We start from the raw sequence: 18,726 nt of genomic DNA on the forward strand, positions 1-18,726 counted from the left end.
AAAAGTAATAGTTCTGGTAATGGTAACCACTCAGCAGGAGTCAGCTTACTTACTCAAAGGCTTGAGGGATTTTTGCATTTATCAACATGTTATGTGCAAAACTAAGACTGGTAACAAAAAGTTTTGGGGTGTTCTTTTTAGACGTACTAGTGAAGTCTGGTGAGTTAGTCGTGTCTTTCTTGCTTTATGTTTTAAAAGGAAAATACTGTTTAAATATTTGAAATTCTGTTCAGTCCCTTTAGGACACATTAAAATAGACATCTGAACAGCATATTTTAAAAGTAATTATATTTAAAACTTTTCAGAACTGCTGTATGCCAGAGGAAAAAAAAAAGTGCTGGTGAAACAAGCCTGTAAACAAGAAAGAAGGATCTGCTCCTCTATCTCCCCAGCCTTTCTCTGAAGAGACTTCATATTTTTGGCGTTGCTTTGTACAGCTCTTTAGGGTGGATGTTTTTGTGAACCAGTTGGTGTTGGTTCAGGATAAGATTTTGTTAGGATAACTTTTGTTACCTATAGCTATAACAAGAACTTACACAGATAGCTAAATGACTCGTTTTATTCTACGGTGATTTACGGTATTAAGCTTCTGTTTTTCTCTTCTGAACAGAACGGAAGAAAAAAGCTTCTGCTTGGGAAAGGAATTTAGTGTATCCAGCTGTTATGATATTGCTACTGATTGAGACGGTAAGAATTTTGCCCCCCTTCCAAGAAAAATTATAAGGAATTTTTAGGTCACTTGGGGGAATAATTTTAACATTTTTGAATGGTGTGTTTAAGCAACAGATTTGATGTTCTTTTCTTGACCATTTTAAAAAAAACTTAACATTATGAAATCTGGTGGGGATAAACATATAAATTTTAAAAATGTGGGATACTTGTAAATAATGCAACTGTTTCTACTTTTTTATAGTCCATCTCAGTCCTCTTAGTTGCTCTCAACATTCTTTACCTATTGGTTGATGAGACTGCAATGCCAAAGGGATCAGGGGTAAAGTAAACATCTCTTATGAATTTTATAACTTCAGTAAAGCTTTGGAGCCCTTACAAAATCGCAAGTGAGAACTTCTGCTTTAATAACATTGAAACTAATGTTCCTCAGCCTTGACTTTGCTTCTAGGTTTCAGTCCTGTGCACACATAAACATTTGTTACATGTCCTGTTACAGTGAGTTCTTAATAAAACTAGTCCAGAATCTTTTTTAAGATATAGTGATTCAGTAAATCAGTAATCTGGAGTTTGCATTTTACTCATGTCTCCTACTTTTGTATGGACTAGAAATCTTCAATTTAAGAAAATATGTTAAAAGCCAATATGAAAAGCCTGTCTTGGTTTGTGTTCCTCTTAGAAAACATGACATTTTTTTTCTTTTATTATGAAAGTAGTTCAAGAAAGAACAGCACGTTGAGTAGCAGTGTCTTTAACCATGAGGGCGTGTTTTTGTTAACTTGGCAATGCTTTCCCCTGCATGTAGCTGTGTATGAGCTTGCAGAGCTATAAAAGGTTTTTAGTGATGATGTCCGCTCTGTCTGTAGTATTGCGAACAACTGGAAGTGTCATCTTCTGAGACATTTTAGTTTCCAAAGTAATGAGTGGAGCATGTATAAAATGCAGCATGGTGGGTAGATGCAGCATACATAAAATGTGAGTAGGAATACACTTCACTCCAGTTTGAAAGCTAGCTGATGTAGTTGCATAGGGTGGGAGACCTGCATGTTAGAAAATCAGAATGCCCCTTAAATACTGAATTGAGAAAAGGCTGTATTTCATGTAAGACGTTAGGTTTTTTAGTCCTGGTAGAAATCAACTTTATGAACAGTTGCGTGTACCTTACTAAATGATGCAAAGTGTTTTTCTCCTTGTAGGGGCCTGGAATAGGAAATGCCTCTCTATCCACCTTTGGTTTTGTGGGAGCAGCACTTGAAATCATTCTGATTTTGTATCCTTTCTTTAAGAATTCTGTCTGTTAACAAGTATTCTGTCTAGTTTTCTGGGACACTGGTAATTTACTAAGACACTTGCTTGCAGAGAAGAAAGAGATGGGTCAGTCCTTCTCAAGCACTCGAAGTGTTTTTGTTTTTTTTTCTTTGGTTCTTAAGACTTTTAGGAGACTGCTGAGAACTTGAGTGAAACTCGCATTCCTTGGAGGTTCCTTTTTCCTTGATTCTCACAGCTATCTTATGGTATCCTCTGTCGTCGGCTTCTACAGTCTTCGGTTTTTTGAAAATTTCACTCCCAGGAAGGATGACACAACTATGACAAAGGTAAGGTAAAGTCTGTGTTGGTGATGGCCCCCTCCTGTCTTTCTTGCCACCCAAGACAAACTGACTCTTTTAGTTAGTAATTGCCCTGAATGGCTCATTTGCAGTGATCAGTATTTGTTTGTAAGCTGCGTAAATGCAAACTGGAAGATTTTCAAAATGCTGAATGAGTGGGAAAAAGGATGTGCTCTGTTTAGTTTGGATGGCATCCATTCACTTGTAAAAAGCCGGGAGTAGCAGAGCTTGTTAACTAGCTATAGAAAAGCTAGTGAAAGAACTTTTTTCAAAGGAAACGTATTGCTAATGAGTAACTTTGATTGTGCTAACTGTACTTCAGGGAGCTTGTTTGAAATCTGAAGAACTTGGTTGCTAGAAGTAATACAGACAAAGTAATACAAATTTGAATAATTAAACTAAGACTGAGGAGGTCTATTCAAGCAACAGTTTTGCAGTCTGAGGCTAATTTGACTTTCTACAATTTAGCACTGGCTTCAGAATAACGAGTGCTGTTACCCAAGGCTGAGGAACATGCTTAGGTTTTTGGCAAAATATTCCCACAGCTGACAAGGGGAGGTGATTGGTAACCAGGGAACAGATGCTGAATTTAATTAATTATTTTTTTCAATGTGTTTCATTGTGTGTTGTGGGATTTGTTTGTTTGTTGGTTTGGTTAGTTTTTTAAGGTAATGGATAAAGACATTTTTACCATAAAATGTTGAAAGTGAGAAAGTAGGTAAACACACAACAAGGTTATAGTAAATAAGTAGTTAGGGAGTTGGAATGTCCTTAATGTTTCCTATTGATTGTTTACAGTACTGCAGGAATAGTGTAGAATTAAATCGTGAATGCACAACTGTCTACTTACTTTGAAGAAGTTTTTTGTGTTTTTTTCTTTTGGATTCTGATAGAATTAGAGCTGAAGAAAGTGATCCCTTGTGAGAGAAAGTTTCAATTACTCTTTATAAAGGCTTCACAAACTAGAGTAAAATCGAACAGCTGTGAATTTTTTCGTACTATTTAAAGTAGTCAACAGGCATTCAACTGAAAGGAAGCTCTTTGTTGTAATTTTTTAAATAATGCTAATCCTGCAAGCAGTTACATACAAAGCTTAAGCTGATGTATCAGTCATCTATTCTAAGCCTATGGAATGGTTCTTTTTATAAAAGTTTGCAGGAACTAAGTAAACAGTTGATGCTTTGCAACATGGCAGTTTTGAATTATTTTGAATCTAAGCGTACATAACACTGATTACAAGCAGATGATTACATATTTGCTTTTGTTTTTAACTCCTCTATTGGATCATCTTCATCTTGTGAAATGCTGTATGGAGAAATGTGACAGAAGTAAGCAAGACTAACTGTGCTATTGTAAGTTTCTTTAGGTTCAGTTTGGAGAATGTAACTTCCAGGAATTCTTTTTCATCTTGACTACTGGTTTTAGTTTTCCGTTGTTTTGTGTGGTTTGGTTGTGTTTTTTGCCCTTCAGCAATCCTCTGTATAATTTAAATGCTGTTTGTCATTTTCAAACAGATCATTGGAAACTGTGTCTCTATCTTGGTGCTGAGCTCTGCTTTGCCAGTGATGTCAAGAACACTGGGTAAGTGAAATGGGAGTATAACACATTGTAATAAAGGATGTTTAATTGGGTTAAAAAACAAGAAGAAAGAACAGCCAGTAGCTGTAGCCTTCGTAATACGTATTTAATTTGCCACCACTTTCAATAAAAAGAGCATATATGTGTGGTCTTCTTTTTTTGCCCCAACATGAGCCATTGAACATAAATTCTATGTACATGAACTGCAGAACATACATTCTAAAAAAAAGATGCCAAGCATTTTCTAGAGAGTAGATTATTTAAAAAGGTAGGTCAGATTTAAAACTTAAAACAGGAGATGGTGTGAAGAGTAGATACAGAGACTGCTTGTTCAGTAGTGTAAAACAGTTTCATGTTCACTGCGAAATTACAGTGCTCAGTTTTTGTGGAAAAACTACGTTTGGGGATTTCAGTATAAAATCTGAGTGCAAATGTCTTTTTATAAAGTTAATGAATCTTAGTAAATTAAGATTTATATCAGAAGTGATACCAGGCTACACTCATTTTCCCTGAAATAATCTGCTTGCATTCTTTGTTACTTCAGTTTTCAAGTATAAAAATTCGTAGCCCAGCCTAGTAGAACTGAAGCAGTTCTGATTTTATTGTTAAGAACTGGCAGTAGCATTTGAGGTGGAAAAACTGTTTTAACCAGTTGTAAAGAGAAGATACAAAATATCTTCACTTTGTTTAATTAGGTAATCATCAGCTTGAATTCTTGAAGTTAGATTGCAAGGCTATTATATGTTTAAGTAGTGCAGAATACTTGCAGCTAATGTGAGTTTCATTGAGAACATGAAACGGAACAAAACAAAAATCTTCACCTCGGGCAGTACGAGTCTTAAACACGAGCTGAGGAGTTTAAGCTCAGGCCCACAGACCAGTAACGTGTACCCAACAGTTCTGTGGCTGATTCTCCTTTCAACCAGCATACTGTCAAATCAAGAGCAGTTCATACTTTCCGGTAAAGTACTGTATATTTTCATGCTGTGTCTATCTACAGATGATGATTTTTATTAGATTTACTAGATAATTCCTATAACATGCCCCCCTCCAATGCATTTTGGAGGGTTAAATCTTAAAATACACCTTCTAGATCTCATGTTCTAAAGTCTGCAGTGAAACTTCACAAAAATGCAAAAGAATAATTCAAGTATTTAAAACAGTGCAGTTTTAAAATATAGCCAGTATGCTAAAGATTTAAGTAGCAAACCAGTTCTAGCACTTAGAGCAAGATGTTATGTTGAAAAATTAGTTTAGAAAATTTTTTAACATTAGTATTGTGTCCACTAAGTTACTGAATTCATCACTTGTTTAAAAAAAAAAAAAAAATATCATTGTTAATGATCTACGAGATTAACAGTTGGTAATAAATGGATTCTGTGGAAGTAAGTATACATGCTGGGTGCATTGTTGTCTCATAGGAATCAGATTAATGATAAAACTCTCTTAAAAAAAAAGACTAACAAATGAAATTCCTGAATAGTTTGCCATAGAGATAAATAAAAGAAGAAAAAAGATGGAACAATTAACACACAGCTAACAAATGCAGTCACAGCTGTCCAAACAGGATTAATAGAGTGTGTTAGAGTACAGTGAGTCATGTGGTGCTTTGCAAAAATATCAGTGTGTTGCACTACATGCTACCGCCCTGTGGCACTGAATAGATAAAAAAGAAATAAATATGTTAAGCAGATTCATAGTCTTTCACTTTATTAAAAAAGTGAGTTTCTAGACTATACAGAAAAGACTAGACTTTATTCTTATGGGAAAGGTAAAAAAGCAAAAGTTACCTAATACATGTACTGACCTTTTTCAAGTTTTAAAAATGGAAATAGGGGAATTTTTTTTTTATACGTTTTGTAGCATTCTCATTAGATATGTCGGTGGTGGATGTGTCTAATTGTCATTCTTTTAGAACTCCAGGAAAGTTTTTACTAAAAGAAGTTAACTCGGTATCGCTAACCACTGAGAAACAAACTGGGAACGGGGCACTTAATTGTCAAGAATACAGAAAAAAAGAATTGCAAACAAAATTGAATTTTCTGATGTACAGAAGTTTTATCATTTAAGTAAACAGTGATTTGAAACTTATTTGTCTGTACAGTTAAAAACATGGTTGGTTTTTAGTTTGTTTGGTAAATTGTCACCAACTTTCTTGGAGAGAGAGAGATATATGTGTTCACTAGAGATGTAGCTTTCTGTTTGGTTACTGAATAGTTTTTCAAATTGCAGTCTTGGGAATTTTTTTTTCTCGGTGGGCTGAGTAGATACTTCTGTAAGAAAGTCATCAAAAGCTTTTTGACCCTTTTCTCCCAAAAATTAAAAAATGATATTGTCTCAGATCTTTTCTGATGAGCAGTGGCTTTTTCTTTAATAAGAAGAAAATGAATGTAACTTGTGGACAATATTTTTCCCACCTGCTCTAACAGAAGTGTCGGGCTTCATTGTTGTTTGTCCTTATAATGCCTGCTCTATTGCTGGCTATTCTTCTGAACCTCTTTGTGTCAAGGAGTATTATTTCTTTTCCAGAGAACTCTTCACCCAGTGCTCTACCTGGTTTTGTTTCTTTTCCTTTAAAGGTCTTATAGCCTATACATTTTAACCTGCTTCCCAATTTTCCTGTAGCTCTACAGTCTGATAAAACACTCCTTCAAAAATATTAAGGATACTGTTTGCCTTCAAGTGTGAAGGCATCTCTGTGTTTATTGTTCTTCATCTGTTTACTGGTTAATTCAGTTAGCTAGTTTTTGGTTTTGTGCTAAGGCCACCTTTGCTTTTTTGGTATTTCTCCCTGCCTCTCTTGTTGTTTTGATCAGCTTCAGTGATTTTTTTTTTTTTTCTTTATCCTTTGACACTTGTTTTAATTTCCTTCATTTTGGCATGTCTTCCTCGGATAACCAAATTTGATTCCCATGTTTTTTATTTAAATGACTGATGCTGAGTACAAGAGGCATGTGTATCTTTCAATGTTGTGATAGCTGGCTGTGAGTCTTGGGTATCGAAGTACAATGAGAATCATGTGCCAGGTTTACCCTTTGAAAGGATGGTAACTGACCCTAAATTCTTTCTCTCTCTCTCAATTTATTGTCACTGTTGAAGTCACAGTTTTTAAAAGCCCCCAAACTCTTTCAAAATAAGGTTGATAGAAAACTCGCTTCCAGGAACTTTAGAGCCAGGGTTCTTTTCTGATTGCTTAGTTTTCTGCTGCCATTTCAGTTCTGGGGCAAGGTAAGCTTCCTTCCTTCCCACTATTGCTTTCAACTGTGAGAGTGCACATCACTTTGACATCATCTGTGCCAAATTTTTTGGGGAATATGACTCATCGATCCTGGACAACTGCTGTTTGGGTGTCATCTTAATATTCTGCCCTTTACTCAGTGCAGTCCTTGATGTAGACCTGGCAAAGGAACAACCTGTGGTTCTTCCTCTTCTGCCCTCTCAGATGGACCCTACAGCTTGTGGACACTTCCACGTTTTGGAAAAAATTTTGCTCCCTTAGCTGTAGTGATTGACTAGCCTTTGATCAGCACAAAGCCCAAGCGTCAGTATTATGAGCTCCAGTGTGAAGAAGACCTGTCAGCACTGTCTTTCAGCCAAACTCTTTTCCTCCTGTGCAAATGCTCTGTGGCTATAGTGGTGGCTAGATCTAGGAAAAGAACTGCAGCTGGAAAGATGTCTTTAAACTTTGGTTTAAAAGCAGCAGGTCTGAAAAAACAGTTACAGAGGCTTAGTGTTTAAGATGCTGTGGCTCTTTTTGTTGCCTATATTTTTTTTAATAAGCAAGCCCACAGTGCCTTTCATCCTTCACTAGATTAGATAAGGATTTTGTAGAAATTGAGATTTCAAGCAATTTTCATACTAATACTGATATTTTTTTTTTCCTGGATACATTTATTGAAATTATAAAAGCAGAATTCTTATCTGGAATAGACTATGTAGTTCAGCTCTACGTTATTTAAACATTTTACTAGGAAACTTAACTAACATTTTGATATGTGTCTTAGCGGCCAGTGAAGTAGGAAATTACCTTGAGAGCATTGTCTTGTGTGTTTAACCACATGTTCTATAGTGTGTTGTCTGAAAGAGTTTTGCTTCCATGTGTAAAAACTAATAGAATGAAATTATTGTGTTTTGTAAAAAATGTAATCAAGATTTTGATGTAAATCTTAAATGTGATTTTAACAGGAATCACCAGATTTGATCTGCTTGGAGACTTTGGAAGGTTTAACTGGCTGGGAAACTTCTATATTGTATTATCTTATAACTTGCTCTTTGCTATCATGACAACGTTGTGTCTGGTCAGAAAGTTCACTTCTGCTGTGCGAGAAGAGCTCCTGAAGGCATTAGGTAAGATAGTGCTGAAAACTTTGTTTGTGCTTGAACGTTTCCAGCATTGATACCGTGCTGTGCTACTGTTAAAGTTCTGTTGAAACTCACAGAAAACTCTTGTTTTGGTGGAAGTTTCTTTAAATTAGGGTGAGAATGCATAGGTTTGTGTTATTTTTTGAAGAGTCAGGAGCTGAGGTGCAACATTGATCTTAATGCGACGTCTGTGTACTTACGGATCTGCAGTTAGATTTTTCAGCCTTTAGAGAGCACAGAAACATTCGCGTTGCTACTCAGCAAGTATTCCAAAATAGAACTCCAACTTGTGCGTGGGTTGGCTTTTTTTCTTTTTTGTTTAAAGCAACTTATTAATTCCTTAAAAATGCTTTAGTGGAAATCTTAGATGCTTTGTTGTGATACTTTTTTTTGAGCACTACATGTTCAGAAGATCTTTGTAGAGAATACACAGGATCTTTATAACTGGCTGAGTAGAACCTGTACTTGATATAGTCAAAATTTTGATCAAATTGTGCGTTCATGTTTCTGGGCCATAGAAGAAAGGCTTGAAAAATATTTGATACTAAGAGGGTAAAAATTTAGTAATGGTGTTGTTACTGCATTTTATCTACACTAATTATTGAAGCTCCTACCTCTTTAGAACCCTAGAGTAGCGTTTGCTTAAACTGAGAGGACTAATGGTAAAACTTCAGTGTTTATTTATAACAGGTTTCAGTTTGTAGTGTCTAAAAGGTACTTAGGTTAGTTTTCACCGATTACTGCTTTCCAGAATTGTGACCCTGGTAAACAAAATCCAGGCGCTTCCTAGAGTGCACCTCTGCTGGTGGCAATTAAGTTAAACCCAGACCTACTAAATAGGGAAATACAAAATGACTGATAGTGTAGGATTAAAAAAAAACATTCTGTGACTTTTGATGTTGAGTTTTGAAGCTCCAGGGGAACGGATTAGTGGGCCAGGGGTGTGTAAATCTGTCCATTGATTTTTATGCTGAAAATATTTTCAGAGCAGTTCCATTGTTGATTGAGACAGATACATGGTGCGAGTATGATGTATTTGACATTATCCCCCAGCTTTTAGTTAAGGTCATTTTATGAGAAGACCTTGATTCATCTCTTTCAGTTGACTTGCATAATCCTATTTTTTTTGTGCAACTGTTTTGACTGTAAAGGGATTATTTTGTATAATGTAACGGCTGTTGTAGAGCTCTGAAGGAAATAAATTAACATCAGTCAGCATGGGCTTATAGCAGCAGGCCTAGTAAAACTTTAAAGTTTCTGTCTTAAAGCAAATGATGTAAAAGTTTTATCTTGATAATTTGTGGCACTATACTGTATTAAACACAATGTTGAATAAATATATGTTGAAGGCAGATTAACAAAATTCAAAATGCAGGCATAGGAGGATAATGGTCACTGGATGGCATCATTCTTGCGGATTCTTTAGGGTTTTTTTTTTGGCCTCTTGCTATCACATATTACATGATTTTTGCGTAAATATTGTGATTAAAATGGAAAAGCAAAGTAATTAGTGAAAGGTTTGCATTTGACATAAGCAGGGAGTTATAAATCCTGAAGAGTGCAGGTTCCTGACACAAGCTGGGTTTGTTTTCAACATTATACGTAACAATGTCTGTTAAAAACTGTCACATGGCATTCGGAGAATGAGAACCAAAATCTGTGTGCTCATTACTGCCCCATGCTGAAAACTGTGATGCTGAGGACTAGAGGCTGGTGGAGCATCATAGCTCGTTAGTGGGAGGTAAATGCCTCCTGCAGGCCTGTGACCAAGAGAATTCATATAATATTGGGACTTGGCAACAATACAATATTAAGCGGGGTTTTTTTTATATAGCAGTACAGTCAAATTTGGAATTCCAATGATGCAAGAAATTTAGCTTGGTATGTCATGGCACTTCAGTAAAATGTTCAATACAATCTACACCAAATGAATAAGAAGCTTTTACCATTTTTGATCCTTAATTTTAGAGACTTCATAGATGGGGAAAGACGATAAATCTCTCCTTGACCAAAAAGAGTGGTTTAACTAATTGCCTGGAGCAGGATGGGACAATTTATAATTAGCACTCATAGTAGAGAACTATGCAATAAGAACAAATGGGTGAAAATGCAGACAAACAAATTGGTAGTATCATAGGCCTAAAAATATTATTAGACATACAAACAATTTAGAGGAGTGATGTGGTCATCACCAGTGATCTTAAGAACAGTAATGCATTCTTTTCAGAAGGATGCTGTATTTAAAAATAAATAATGTAGGCAATTATTTTGGTCTTTGTAGGCTGACGGAGTAAAGTATTGCAAGTCTTTCTGGGTTTTTAACATCTAAGCCTGTGATTTAGGCAGTGTGAATTTAGGCTTCTGTCACCTCCATGCTTCTTCACTGGAATGGACTTTTCTCCCTTAAAACACAACTGAGGGAATTTCCCAGAAATAATTCTTACCTGAGCTAGAATGTCAGTTCTGGTCTTCAGCAAACCCAAAGTCCTTAATCACAAAGTAGAAGTTGGTTTGTTATGTATTCTTTTGAATACCTGTATGCTTGAAACATGGGAGGATCTCAGATTTTCCTTATCGTGTAATGTTTTGCAGGATTAGATAAACTTCATCTGTCAAACAATCCAAGAGACTCAGAGACAAAGCCGTCTGCAAATGGGCATCAGAAAACACTGTGATTAACAATCACCTGCAATCAACAGAGCTGAAAACATCAACCTCATGGCATTCCTGTCATCTCATCGGCATTTTTATATTGATTTCATTTGTTGATAATTTGGGTCCAACCTTGTCTCATTTTTTTTGATGCTGTGTGCTTCTGAGGAAGTTACGTGTATCAGATTCTTCTCTTTCCAGTGAACTTTCGGTCTGCTTGTTTATTTCCCAGTAAGTTAATGCAGGAGGTGCCTTGAAGACTGGAAGCTGAAGAAAATAATGCATTCCTTTTTATTTGTTGAAAGCCTCACATTCTTAGATATAACCCTGCTGCCATTTGAATGCACAGTACCTCCTGTGTTGTACAGACACAGCTATAAAAGATAACTTTGGGACTTGGTTTAAAAAAAAAAAAAAAAAAAAAAGATACACTTGAAGCCCAATATGACCCTTACTGGAAATGTAAAATACCTGGAGTAGGTATCCTTGACAGTAGATAAACACTTCCACTAAGAACATGTTAAAAAAATCGCAGTTCCTTCCATGCTGGAGCAGTAGGCCTTTCATAGTCTAACGTCACAGAGCTTTCTTAGAAGGCCAGCGGTCACAGCTTTCTGCTCTTAGCTGTACATGCCAGGTTGCTTCTCTGGTAGTCAGCGTCTTACCGAATAGTGAAGTACAAGATGAAGATTAACTTCAGTGTTAAATCTGAGCCTAGTATGCTTTGTAAAAAGCTGTGTAGACCCCTTGGCACAGCTCTTGCAGTTCTGTAAGCTATTGTGCCACAGAGGTCACTTACCCTACCGAGTACACCCTGTAAAATTCTTGATGAACTACTGTGTATGAGCAGTACTTGTAATCAATGCAAGTAGCACAGGCCGAGGAGGCCGCAACTGCAGTTTTTTACAATCTTCTTTGATTTGAATTAAATTATTTCTCTGAATTTATACTATAGTTACCAGGATTTCTGTTCAGTGGCATAATCCAGTATCTTTCACTAGCCCGTTTTTTAATGTACACATGAACATGTATATAGGCCTGTATGTGTAGATATCTTAAATTAAATTCTAAGCTTATAGAGATGATGTAGGTGTCTTGGTAAGTAAAACTTGTGTGTTCAGTCTTGGTAGTATGAATTTCTGTGTTAAAATTTAACTGCTCAGAGGCCTTAGATTCAGGATGGCATTGGTGGGTGGCAATTTCCTTTTTCGTAGCATTACTTCAGCCTTAGGAGTCCTTTAAAAAGTTTATAGTAAAGAAAAACCCCCGTCAACCAAAACCCAAGTGTGTGTTCAAAATCTGGTTGCACCTTCATTCTGCTCTGCCACAATTATTCTTCAAACAGGTTGGAGAGGGGACACCTTCCGTGTGCCTGTTACGGAGCAAGTCAGATAATGTTCCTGTGTATTTCCCATTTCTGTAAAACAACAAGTGTGTCTGTAGTTTGAAGTCTCACAGGCAATCAAGAGGTGACAACTAGCTCTCCAGTGTGGTTCAAAAAAAAAAATAATACACCTTGTGTCAAACACCCTTTGGCTGTTCGGAGGTGGCTGGTCTGGGCTGTGGGTGTGTGAGCCCCCCAGCCCTGCTCCGGGTGCTTCAGTGATCAAGCTCCAGTAGATGTGAGGATTTCTCAGTTTTTTTGCAGTTGCCTTTTTCTGACTTGAACTGGGGCATAATGTAAATATTGCTGTGGTAAATATGATGCTAGAGAGTTACTTTTTTTTTTTTTTTGTGGTTGCTATAAATTCAAGGCTTATTAAAATGACTATTGATGTGTTGTAGAGTCTTGGAAGACAAAGTAAAATTGCTTGATTTCACTAAGATTCACAAGCATCTTTTCTGTTGTTTGAGTTCAATGCTGACATTTGAGTGAGAAATCTTTATGCAAGTCAAAGTCCTGTAAACAAGAACAGGGAGCTGTAATGAAAAGATATTTTAAAATGTGTTTACATTTAAAATATTGGAAGATTTACTATTAGGAGCGTCATTCAGGTATTCTCAGAGCTTGTAGCCTTATGTATTAGCATTATAGTTAAAAATAACAGAAATGTATCCACTTGTCCATGCAAGTGATTGTGTGACCAAAATTGTCCTGGTGTCTTTAATGGGGCTGGTGACTTGTGTGTGAGTCTAGGTAGCTTTATTCAAATATTTCTATTACAACTTAAAGACAGTTATTTAAATACAGTCTGAAACTGAATAAATGAATTTAAGGAATAAATGTAGGGAGTGTGAACCAGCATAGGTCTTGGCTCTTCGTGTTTTTGGAGAGATGTTTGTCCTGGCATCAGTGACCCAAGAACACAGAAGAGGATGGGATTACAATGTGTATGTGGTTTCTGAAAGTGAGTCAGGCAATTACTTCAATTGAGCAGAGACAGTCCCTGCTGACAAGCATACGAGTTTCAGGCAAGACTGTAAAACTCTCATTCAAAACGAATGTTACAGCCTTGCCTGCTCCCACCCCTTCTGCGGGGTTCCACCATCTGAGCAGCTGTGTGGGCTCAGGCTGCGTTAGGGAAGAGTTTACACCAAGCTGTGGAGAGTGGTTAAGGTGCTGTGTGGTTTCCAAGGTGGATGAGAAATTCAGAACTACCCTGTGCAACTACTGACAGTGTTTTGTTCTGTCCACATTAAAACATGCCTTTGGCTTTGAAATGACATGCTTATGCAAAACTTCTTTACAGATACAATGCTACACCATATACTTTGTGTAAGATACAGGTCACTATATACTTTTAACAGAAGCATATGGTCACTTAAATACAAGCAACTGGTAATTCATTAATGGATATTGACGATACATTCCTAGTATTTTGACTCATGTAGAGTCAGGTGGTCTATACCTTCAAGGTATATACAGCTGATCTTAGTAACATTAACATCTGCCTCACTTCTCAGGAGGCAAAAAGCACATAAATGCTTCCATCTTCAACTAGATACCACACAAGACCAAAAAGTAGATGTAAACTAAGTGTTCTAAGTTAGCTGTTTCTCAGCTTTATTCTGTGTTGGTAGCACAATATTAAATGCAGTGGCAGAACTGTAATCTTGCGGGTTTTCTAAGCATAAAGCACACATGCTTATCCCTTTAAGCTAAAAAGTAATAGTATTGGTTACTGTACAGTTTTTGCATTCATAGGAAGCTTTGTTTACTGTCTGTAATGTAATGTTTATCTTGGGTCTTGCTCCTCCACTACCTTTTACCCTGTTGACTGTTTTTGCATCATGGAAATTAAAAAGATTTGACAGTTGTTTTCCTTGCCTGGCTCCAAAGTACCACCTTGAGTAGCAGGGAGGCGCAGCAGTGTGCTGCCATCAGGCCTGTGCAGACAGGAGCTTGTGCAGCCGTGCTTAATGGGATGGGCACGTGAGTGGATGCTGCAGGGTGACACTTTCTCCAGTGTGTCACCAGGAGCGATCAGTGGGAAGGGGGCTGCAGCCCTCGTCTGTCCCACCCTGTGTGTCCTGCTCGCCTCTATGTCACTGCAAGCAGCTGATGCCCCGTCAGGTGCTCACATGTTCCCACTGCTGCGCAGTAAAGACAAGATGGCCCTCTTCTTAAAGAACTTACAACCTACTTTAGACAGGAGTAATGCGGAAACAAAGAGCAGTTTGCCTCTTCATGCGTGTGACTTTTCTTGAATTTTGTAAGAACATTCTAGGTTATTTTCCTTTCTTGTCCTCCTCTTTCAGAAGCGGATGAGCTCAGGAGGTGTACGTACAGCAGCTGAGCCTTACACTTAGCTAGCATCTACAGGTTTGAAGGAAGACAGCTATGTCCTGTTGGTTTACATATACTCTGATTTTTAATCTAGGTAAAGTCATTTAAGCAGACACTAAGGCCACGTTAACAAGCCCTTCAAAAAGAAATGTGCTTGGTTTTGTTTAAAAAAGTGTTGATGTGAACTGTGAACCTTTAAATGCTTTAAGGAAATAAGATCCCCTATCCCCTAGTGTTAATATTTGTGTTGGTTTTTTATTTTAGTGCTGACTTGAGACAATATTGTGTACACTAACTTCCCTCCCCAGCCTGTGTGTTTCAGGAGCTGAAACCTAGAGCTCCTGAATATTGAATTTACTATTGGTAAACTGGCAAGTTATTTCAGTTGCACTAACAGCATTTGAACTTCCAAAAATGCCGTTTTTGGGTCCATCCTGTTCAGGGAGAGCAATCTCTCCCTGTCACTAGCTGTCACCCAGGTGGTGAGACCCTCTGCCACCTTTTTCTGCTTTGCCCCATCCCCTCACCTCAGGCAAAGAGTCTCTGGTGCTGCCATAAGAAGTTGTGATGCTCCTTTTCTGTTCATGGCGTGAGGAGGTCAGCCTGTGGTCTGTCTGCCTGCTGCACGCAGTTGTAGTTGCTGAATTGGGTTACTTCTGGTTGGGATGGCAGGCTCCTGGGGTTTCCAGGGGATAGCTGTGCAGGTTCTTGAACTGTTGCTTTTCACTTTGGGCTCTGTTTTGTTGGGACTAAAGTAATTCAGGATTTTCTGGGGGTACGTTTTTGTGCAGCCCGTTCAGTGTTTGGCTTCTTGCTGTTTCAAGAATGCTGTATCATTCTGACTGGAACTGTTGTTCCCCCACACCGCGTCCAAAGAGGATCTCCTACAAGTTTCATTTTAACCATTAAAACCTGACAATATCGGTCAGGATTTTAGGAAGCAGAGCACATCTTGTGGGGAGTTAATGCTAAATTGACTTCCAGAATCCCCACTGTGCCCGGTAACTGGGAAGGGGAGAAATGACATGGAGCTCACCTGTGTAGACAGGCTGTTTTTGAGTCTTTTTCTAGTCGATCTTTGAAAGTCTGTGTTACTAAAAATACATTTTAAAATCCTTAACTTCATGAAAGTCAGGGGTGATGAAACTTTTTTCTAAATCCGGCCTTAACTCTTGACAACATCTAAGATCTCTGCTTGCTTTCCCTTCTTTGTGTTTTCAAGTCATTATCTTATTTGGTGGCGTTGCTGTTAACAGATACTCTTCTTGATGGAGACAAAATGTGAAATAACAGAACAAGAAGAATCTACGTAGATCTAATGTTTGATCTATAAGAATACATACCAGAAGGAAACTTAAATGGGAAGTTTTTTTTGAAATGTGTCACAACTGAAGCACCTAAAACTCCCCTCTCAAAGAGAAGAAACACATGTATTGTTAGTATATGTGAGTTAATTGTATGTTCTCTAAATATGCCAGTAATTCACTAACACTGAAAAGAACTTCATAAATTCTTAAAATCTGTTTTGTAATTCACAGTGCAACAGTATCCTTGACTTCACATTTACAGAAGCCTGTGAACTTTTGAAGATAGTTTTGTCTCGGCAACAGAAAACCTGAGGATGCTTGCTAGTTCTGTGTTAATTACTGTATTTTTCTAAGTAACTTTTTCAGTTTCATTTATTGGTGGTAGATTGTTTTTTTTTTTTGTTACATACATAGCATTACATGTTTTGACAAGTCTAGAAGGTGACTCCAGACAGTCAAAGGGATAGTGTCAGAAATATCCTGTAAATGTTGACAATCCTGACATACCCAATTCCAGACTATTTAAAAGCTGTGTCTGTAGGAAGGCCTCACATAAACTTAGAGATTAGGAAATCCTAGTTCTTAAAGGCTGTAGGTATCTGGCAATTCGTTTGTACCTACCACTTTGGGATATTGCTTCTGAATGTTTGTTGTACGTTAACCTCAAGCGTTGCTGCTGCTTCTGCCCCGCCCCCCCCCCCCCCCCCCCCCCCCCCCCCCCCTTTCCATTGAGCTGGGTAGTCTGCACCACTGGATGAAGCTCCTTCTACGAACAGTGTTTTGTTTTGCATTCCTCAGATACTCTGTGCTTCCATAGGTACCAGCTATTGAAGTATGAGGGCACTGGCTTTGATTTTAATATATTTCTTTTCCCACAGAGTCTATAAAGAGACATTCCCTAGTTAGAAATGTTCTTCCGTTATGAAAATTATTTATTTGTTCATTTATACTTGATCTGTTTTTTACCACTGGATTCCATTAAAACAATTCTGACATTAGGGTGGGTCCTCTAACATGTTGCCAAGAGCTCATGTAAGTCTGAAGTAGGAGCAAGGTGAAAATGGTTTAGCCATTGCATATAGATGTGCTTGTAACTCTCAGTAGCATAAGGCAACCGGCTTACTCCTCAGTGAGAGTGTAACGTGCTTGTACAGCCAGTGTGAGCTGGTGGTGATGGCAGTTACTCTGGAGTAGCTGATGTTCTGTGGACCTGCCCTTCGGTTATCTTCCTTGTAACTTGTAGAGCAAGGCCACAGCTGCTGATTTGTCTTGCTGCCCGTACTCTGTTGGAGATTGAGATGCGTCATCCCGGTGTGTAACTCTCACGTTTTGGTCAGTCAGACTTTGCAAGGTGCCAAGGTAAGGGCCCTGGTGTGTTTTCTGTACCTTTGTATTTCATGTGTATGGGCATGTTGTGCGCCTTCTCTCTCTATGTAGAACAATCATTCAGAAGGGTGGCACGGTGGTGGTACCGAATCGTGAATATGATGGATGTGTTCAAATGCTGAAGGAGAAAATTAGCTGGTGCATGACCTGTCTTTCCCCCCTAGCCACAAGTTTTCCTAGTCTGGGCCAAAATACTTCAGATTCACACAATCTGTGCAAGTAGCTTTCTCCTCCCTGGCTTTATATGACAAAACAAAGTTGAGCTACTTTTCATTTTTTAAAGATAGGTTTCCAAGTATTTATGTGTTATGTGACTTGAATTCTATTCCTTTAAAAACAAATGGATAGAAAATGAAGGTATGTTTGGGTCATGGATTTGAAACCTTAAAAGTGTATGAAACGTGCTGTGTACACACACCCCCACCCCCACCCTAGATTTCCTTTGCTTTCCTGTGGGGTTAGGACCCCAGCCCTGCGTTACCTCAATCGAAATGCACATTGCTCGTGTCCTCACGAAGCTCTGTCTCTGAAACCCCCGCTGAGGAGACTATGAACGTTCTCAGGGTGCTGCTGGCCATCTCGTCACGTGGGATGGGCTTCACAGGGACTTGGGTGATGTAGCCATAAAAACCCAGTTCTGAACTGGTGTTTCTATGGATTTTGCTATTGCTGGCACTGTTAATGACAGCAGCAGATAGCTTGTGTCATGCACTTTCACATTTATCACTACCGGTTAAGGTTCCAGTTTACAAAACAAAACAAAAAAATTATGCACAATCTTAACTGCATGAGAGGCTGAGAGATGCTAAATGGAATCTGCGCTCCCCTCTTGGTCCTGTTTGCACTTCAGGCTTTGTAAACTCTGCATTCTTGAGCAACTGATGTTCCTTTCACATGGGTGTGTCTTTGACCAAGGTAAAACATAGCTGAAAAATTATGCTTTTAGCGTTACTTAATCAGAGCAATTCTCTGTATCTGTACCTTCTCCCCACCAAATCCTTCCTGGCTTACTTTAGGTCACCCGAAAATATGTTTTATAATGTTCTCCATTGTGGATACTTTGCTGTGTTACAAACAAATGAAAGTATTGCCACCTTAGGTTGAATTTTTTGTGAAAAGCAGTGGTAACGTGGCTTTTTTTCTCCTTTGTTTGAACTGTTACACTGAATGTTTTGTAGGATTTTTTTTTTTTGTACTGTGTTTTCAATAAAGTTGAAGTCTGATTCATAGTGGAGTTTTGCTTTTTTTTGTTATTTGAAGCAATGAAAAAAAAATTACTGGTGGCATTCTAAATGACCCTGTCAGTCGTTGGTGTGAATAGTTGCATTCCTCTCTCTCCTTCCTTCCTCCCTGCAATTTAACATGCATTTGAGATTCTTATATGGTCAGGTTTTTAAAATACATGGTGGAGATTTCTGTACATCCAGAGGCATTCATA

At 38.0% G+C, this 18,726-nt stretch overlaps 1 protein-coding gene across 1 annotated transcript in view; it reads left to right on the forward strand.

Moving 5' to 3' along the window:
• Nucleotides 1-18,515, forward strand: part of LMBR1 (limb development membrane protein 1) — a 76,923-nt gene extending 58,408 nt beyond the window's left edge. The window contains exons 11-17 of the mRNA XM_040589830.1: nucleotides 611-687; nucleotides 914-991; nucleotides 1,866-1,939; nucleotides 2,174-2,264; nucleotides 3,791-3,857; nucleotides 8,040-8,201; nucleotides 10,809-18,515. Coding sequence (XP_040445764.1) covers nucleotides 611-687; nucleotides 914-991; nucleotides 1,866-1,939; nucleotides 2,174-2,264; nucleotides 3,791-3,857; nucleotides 8,040-8,201; nucleotides 10,809-10,891 — 632 coding nt within the window. The 3' untranslated portion in view covers nucleotides 10,892-18,515. The remainder of the gene's footprint in view (nucleotides 1-610; nucleotides 688-913; nucleotides 992-1,865; nucleotides 1,940-2,173; nucleotides 2,265-3,790; nucleotides 3,858-8,039; nucleotides 8,202-10,808) is intronic.
• The last annotated feature ends 211 nt before the right edge of the window (nucleotides 18,516-18,726 follow it).

Source organism: Falco naumanni, chromosome 4 (assembly GCF_017639655.2).
Source record: "Falco naumanni isolate bFalNau1 chromosome 4, bFalNau1.pat, whole genome shotgun sequence".
NCBI classification, from domain to species: domain Eukaryota; kingdom Metazoa; phylum Chordata; class Aves; order Falconiformes; family Falconidae; genus Falco; species Falco naumanni.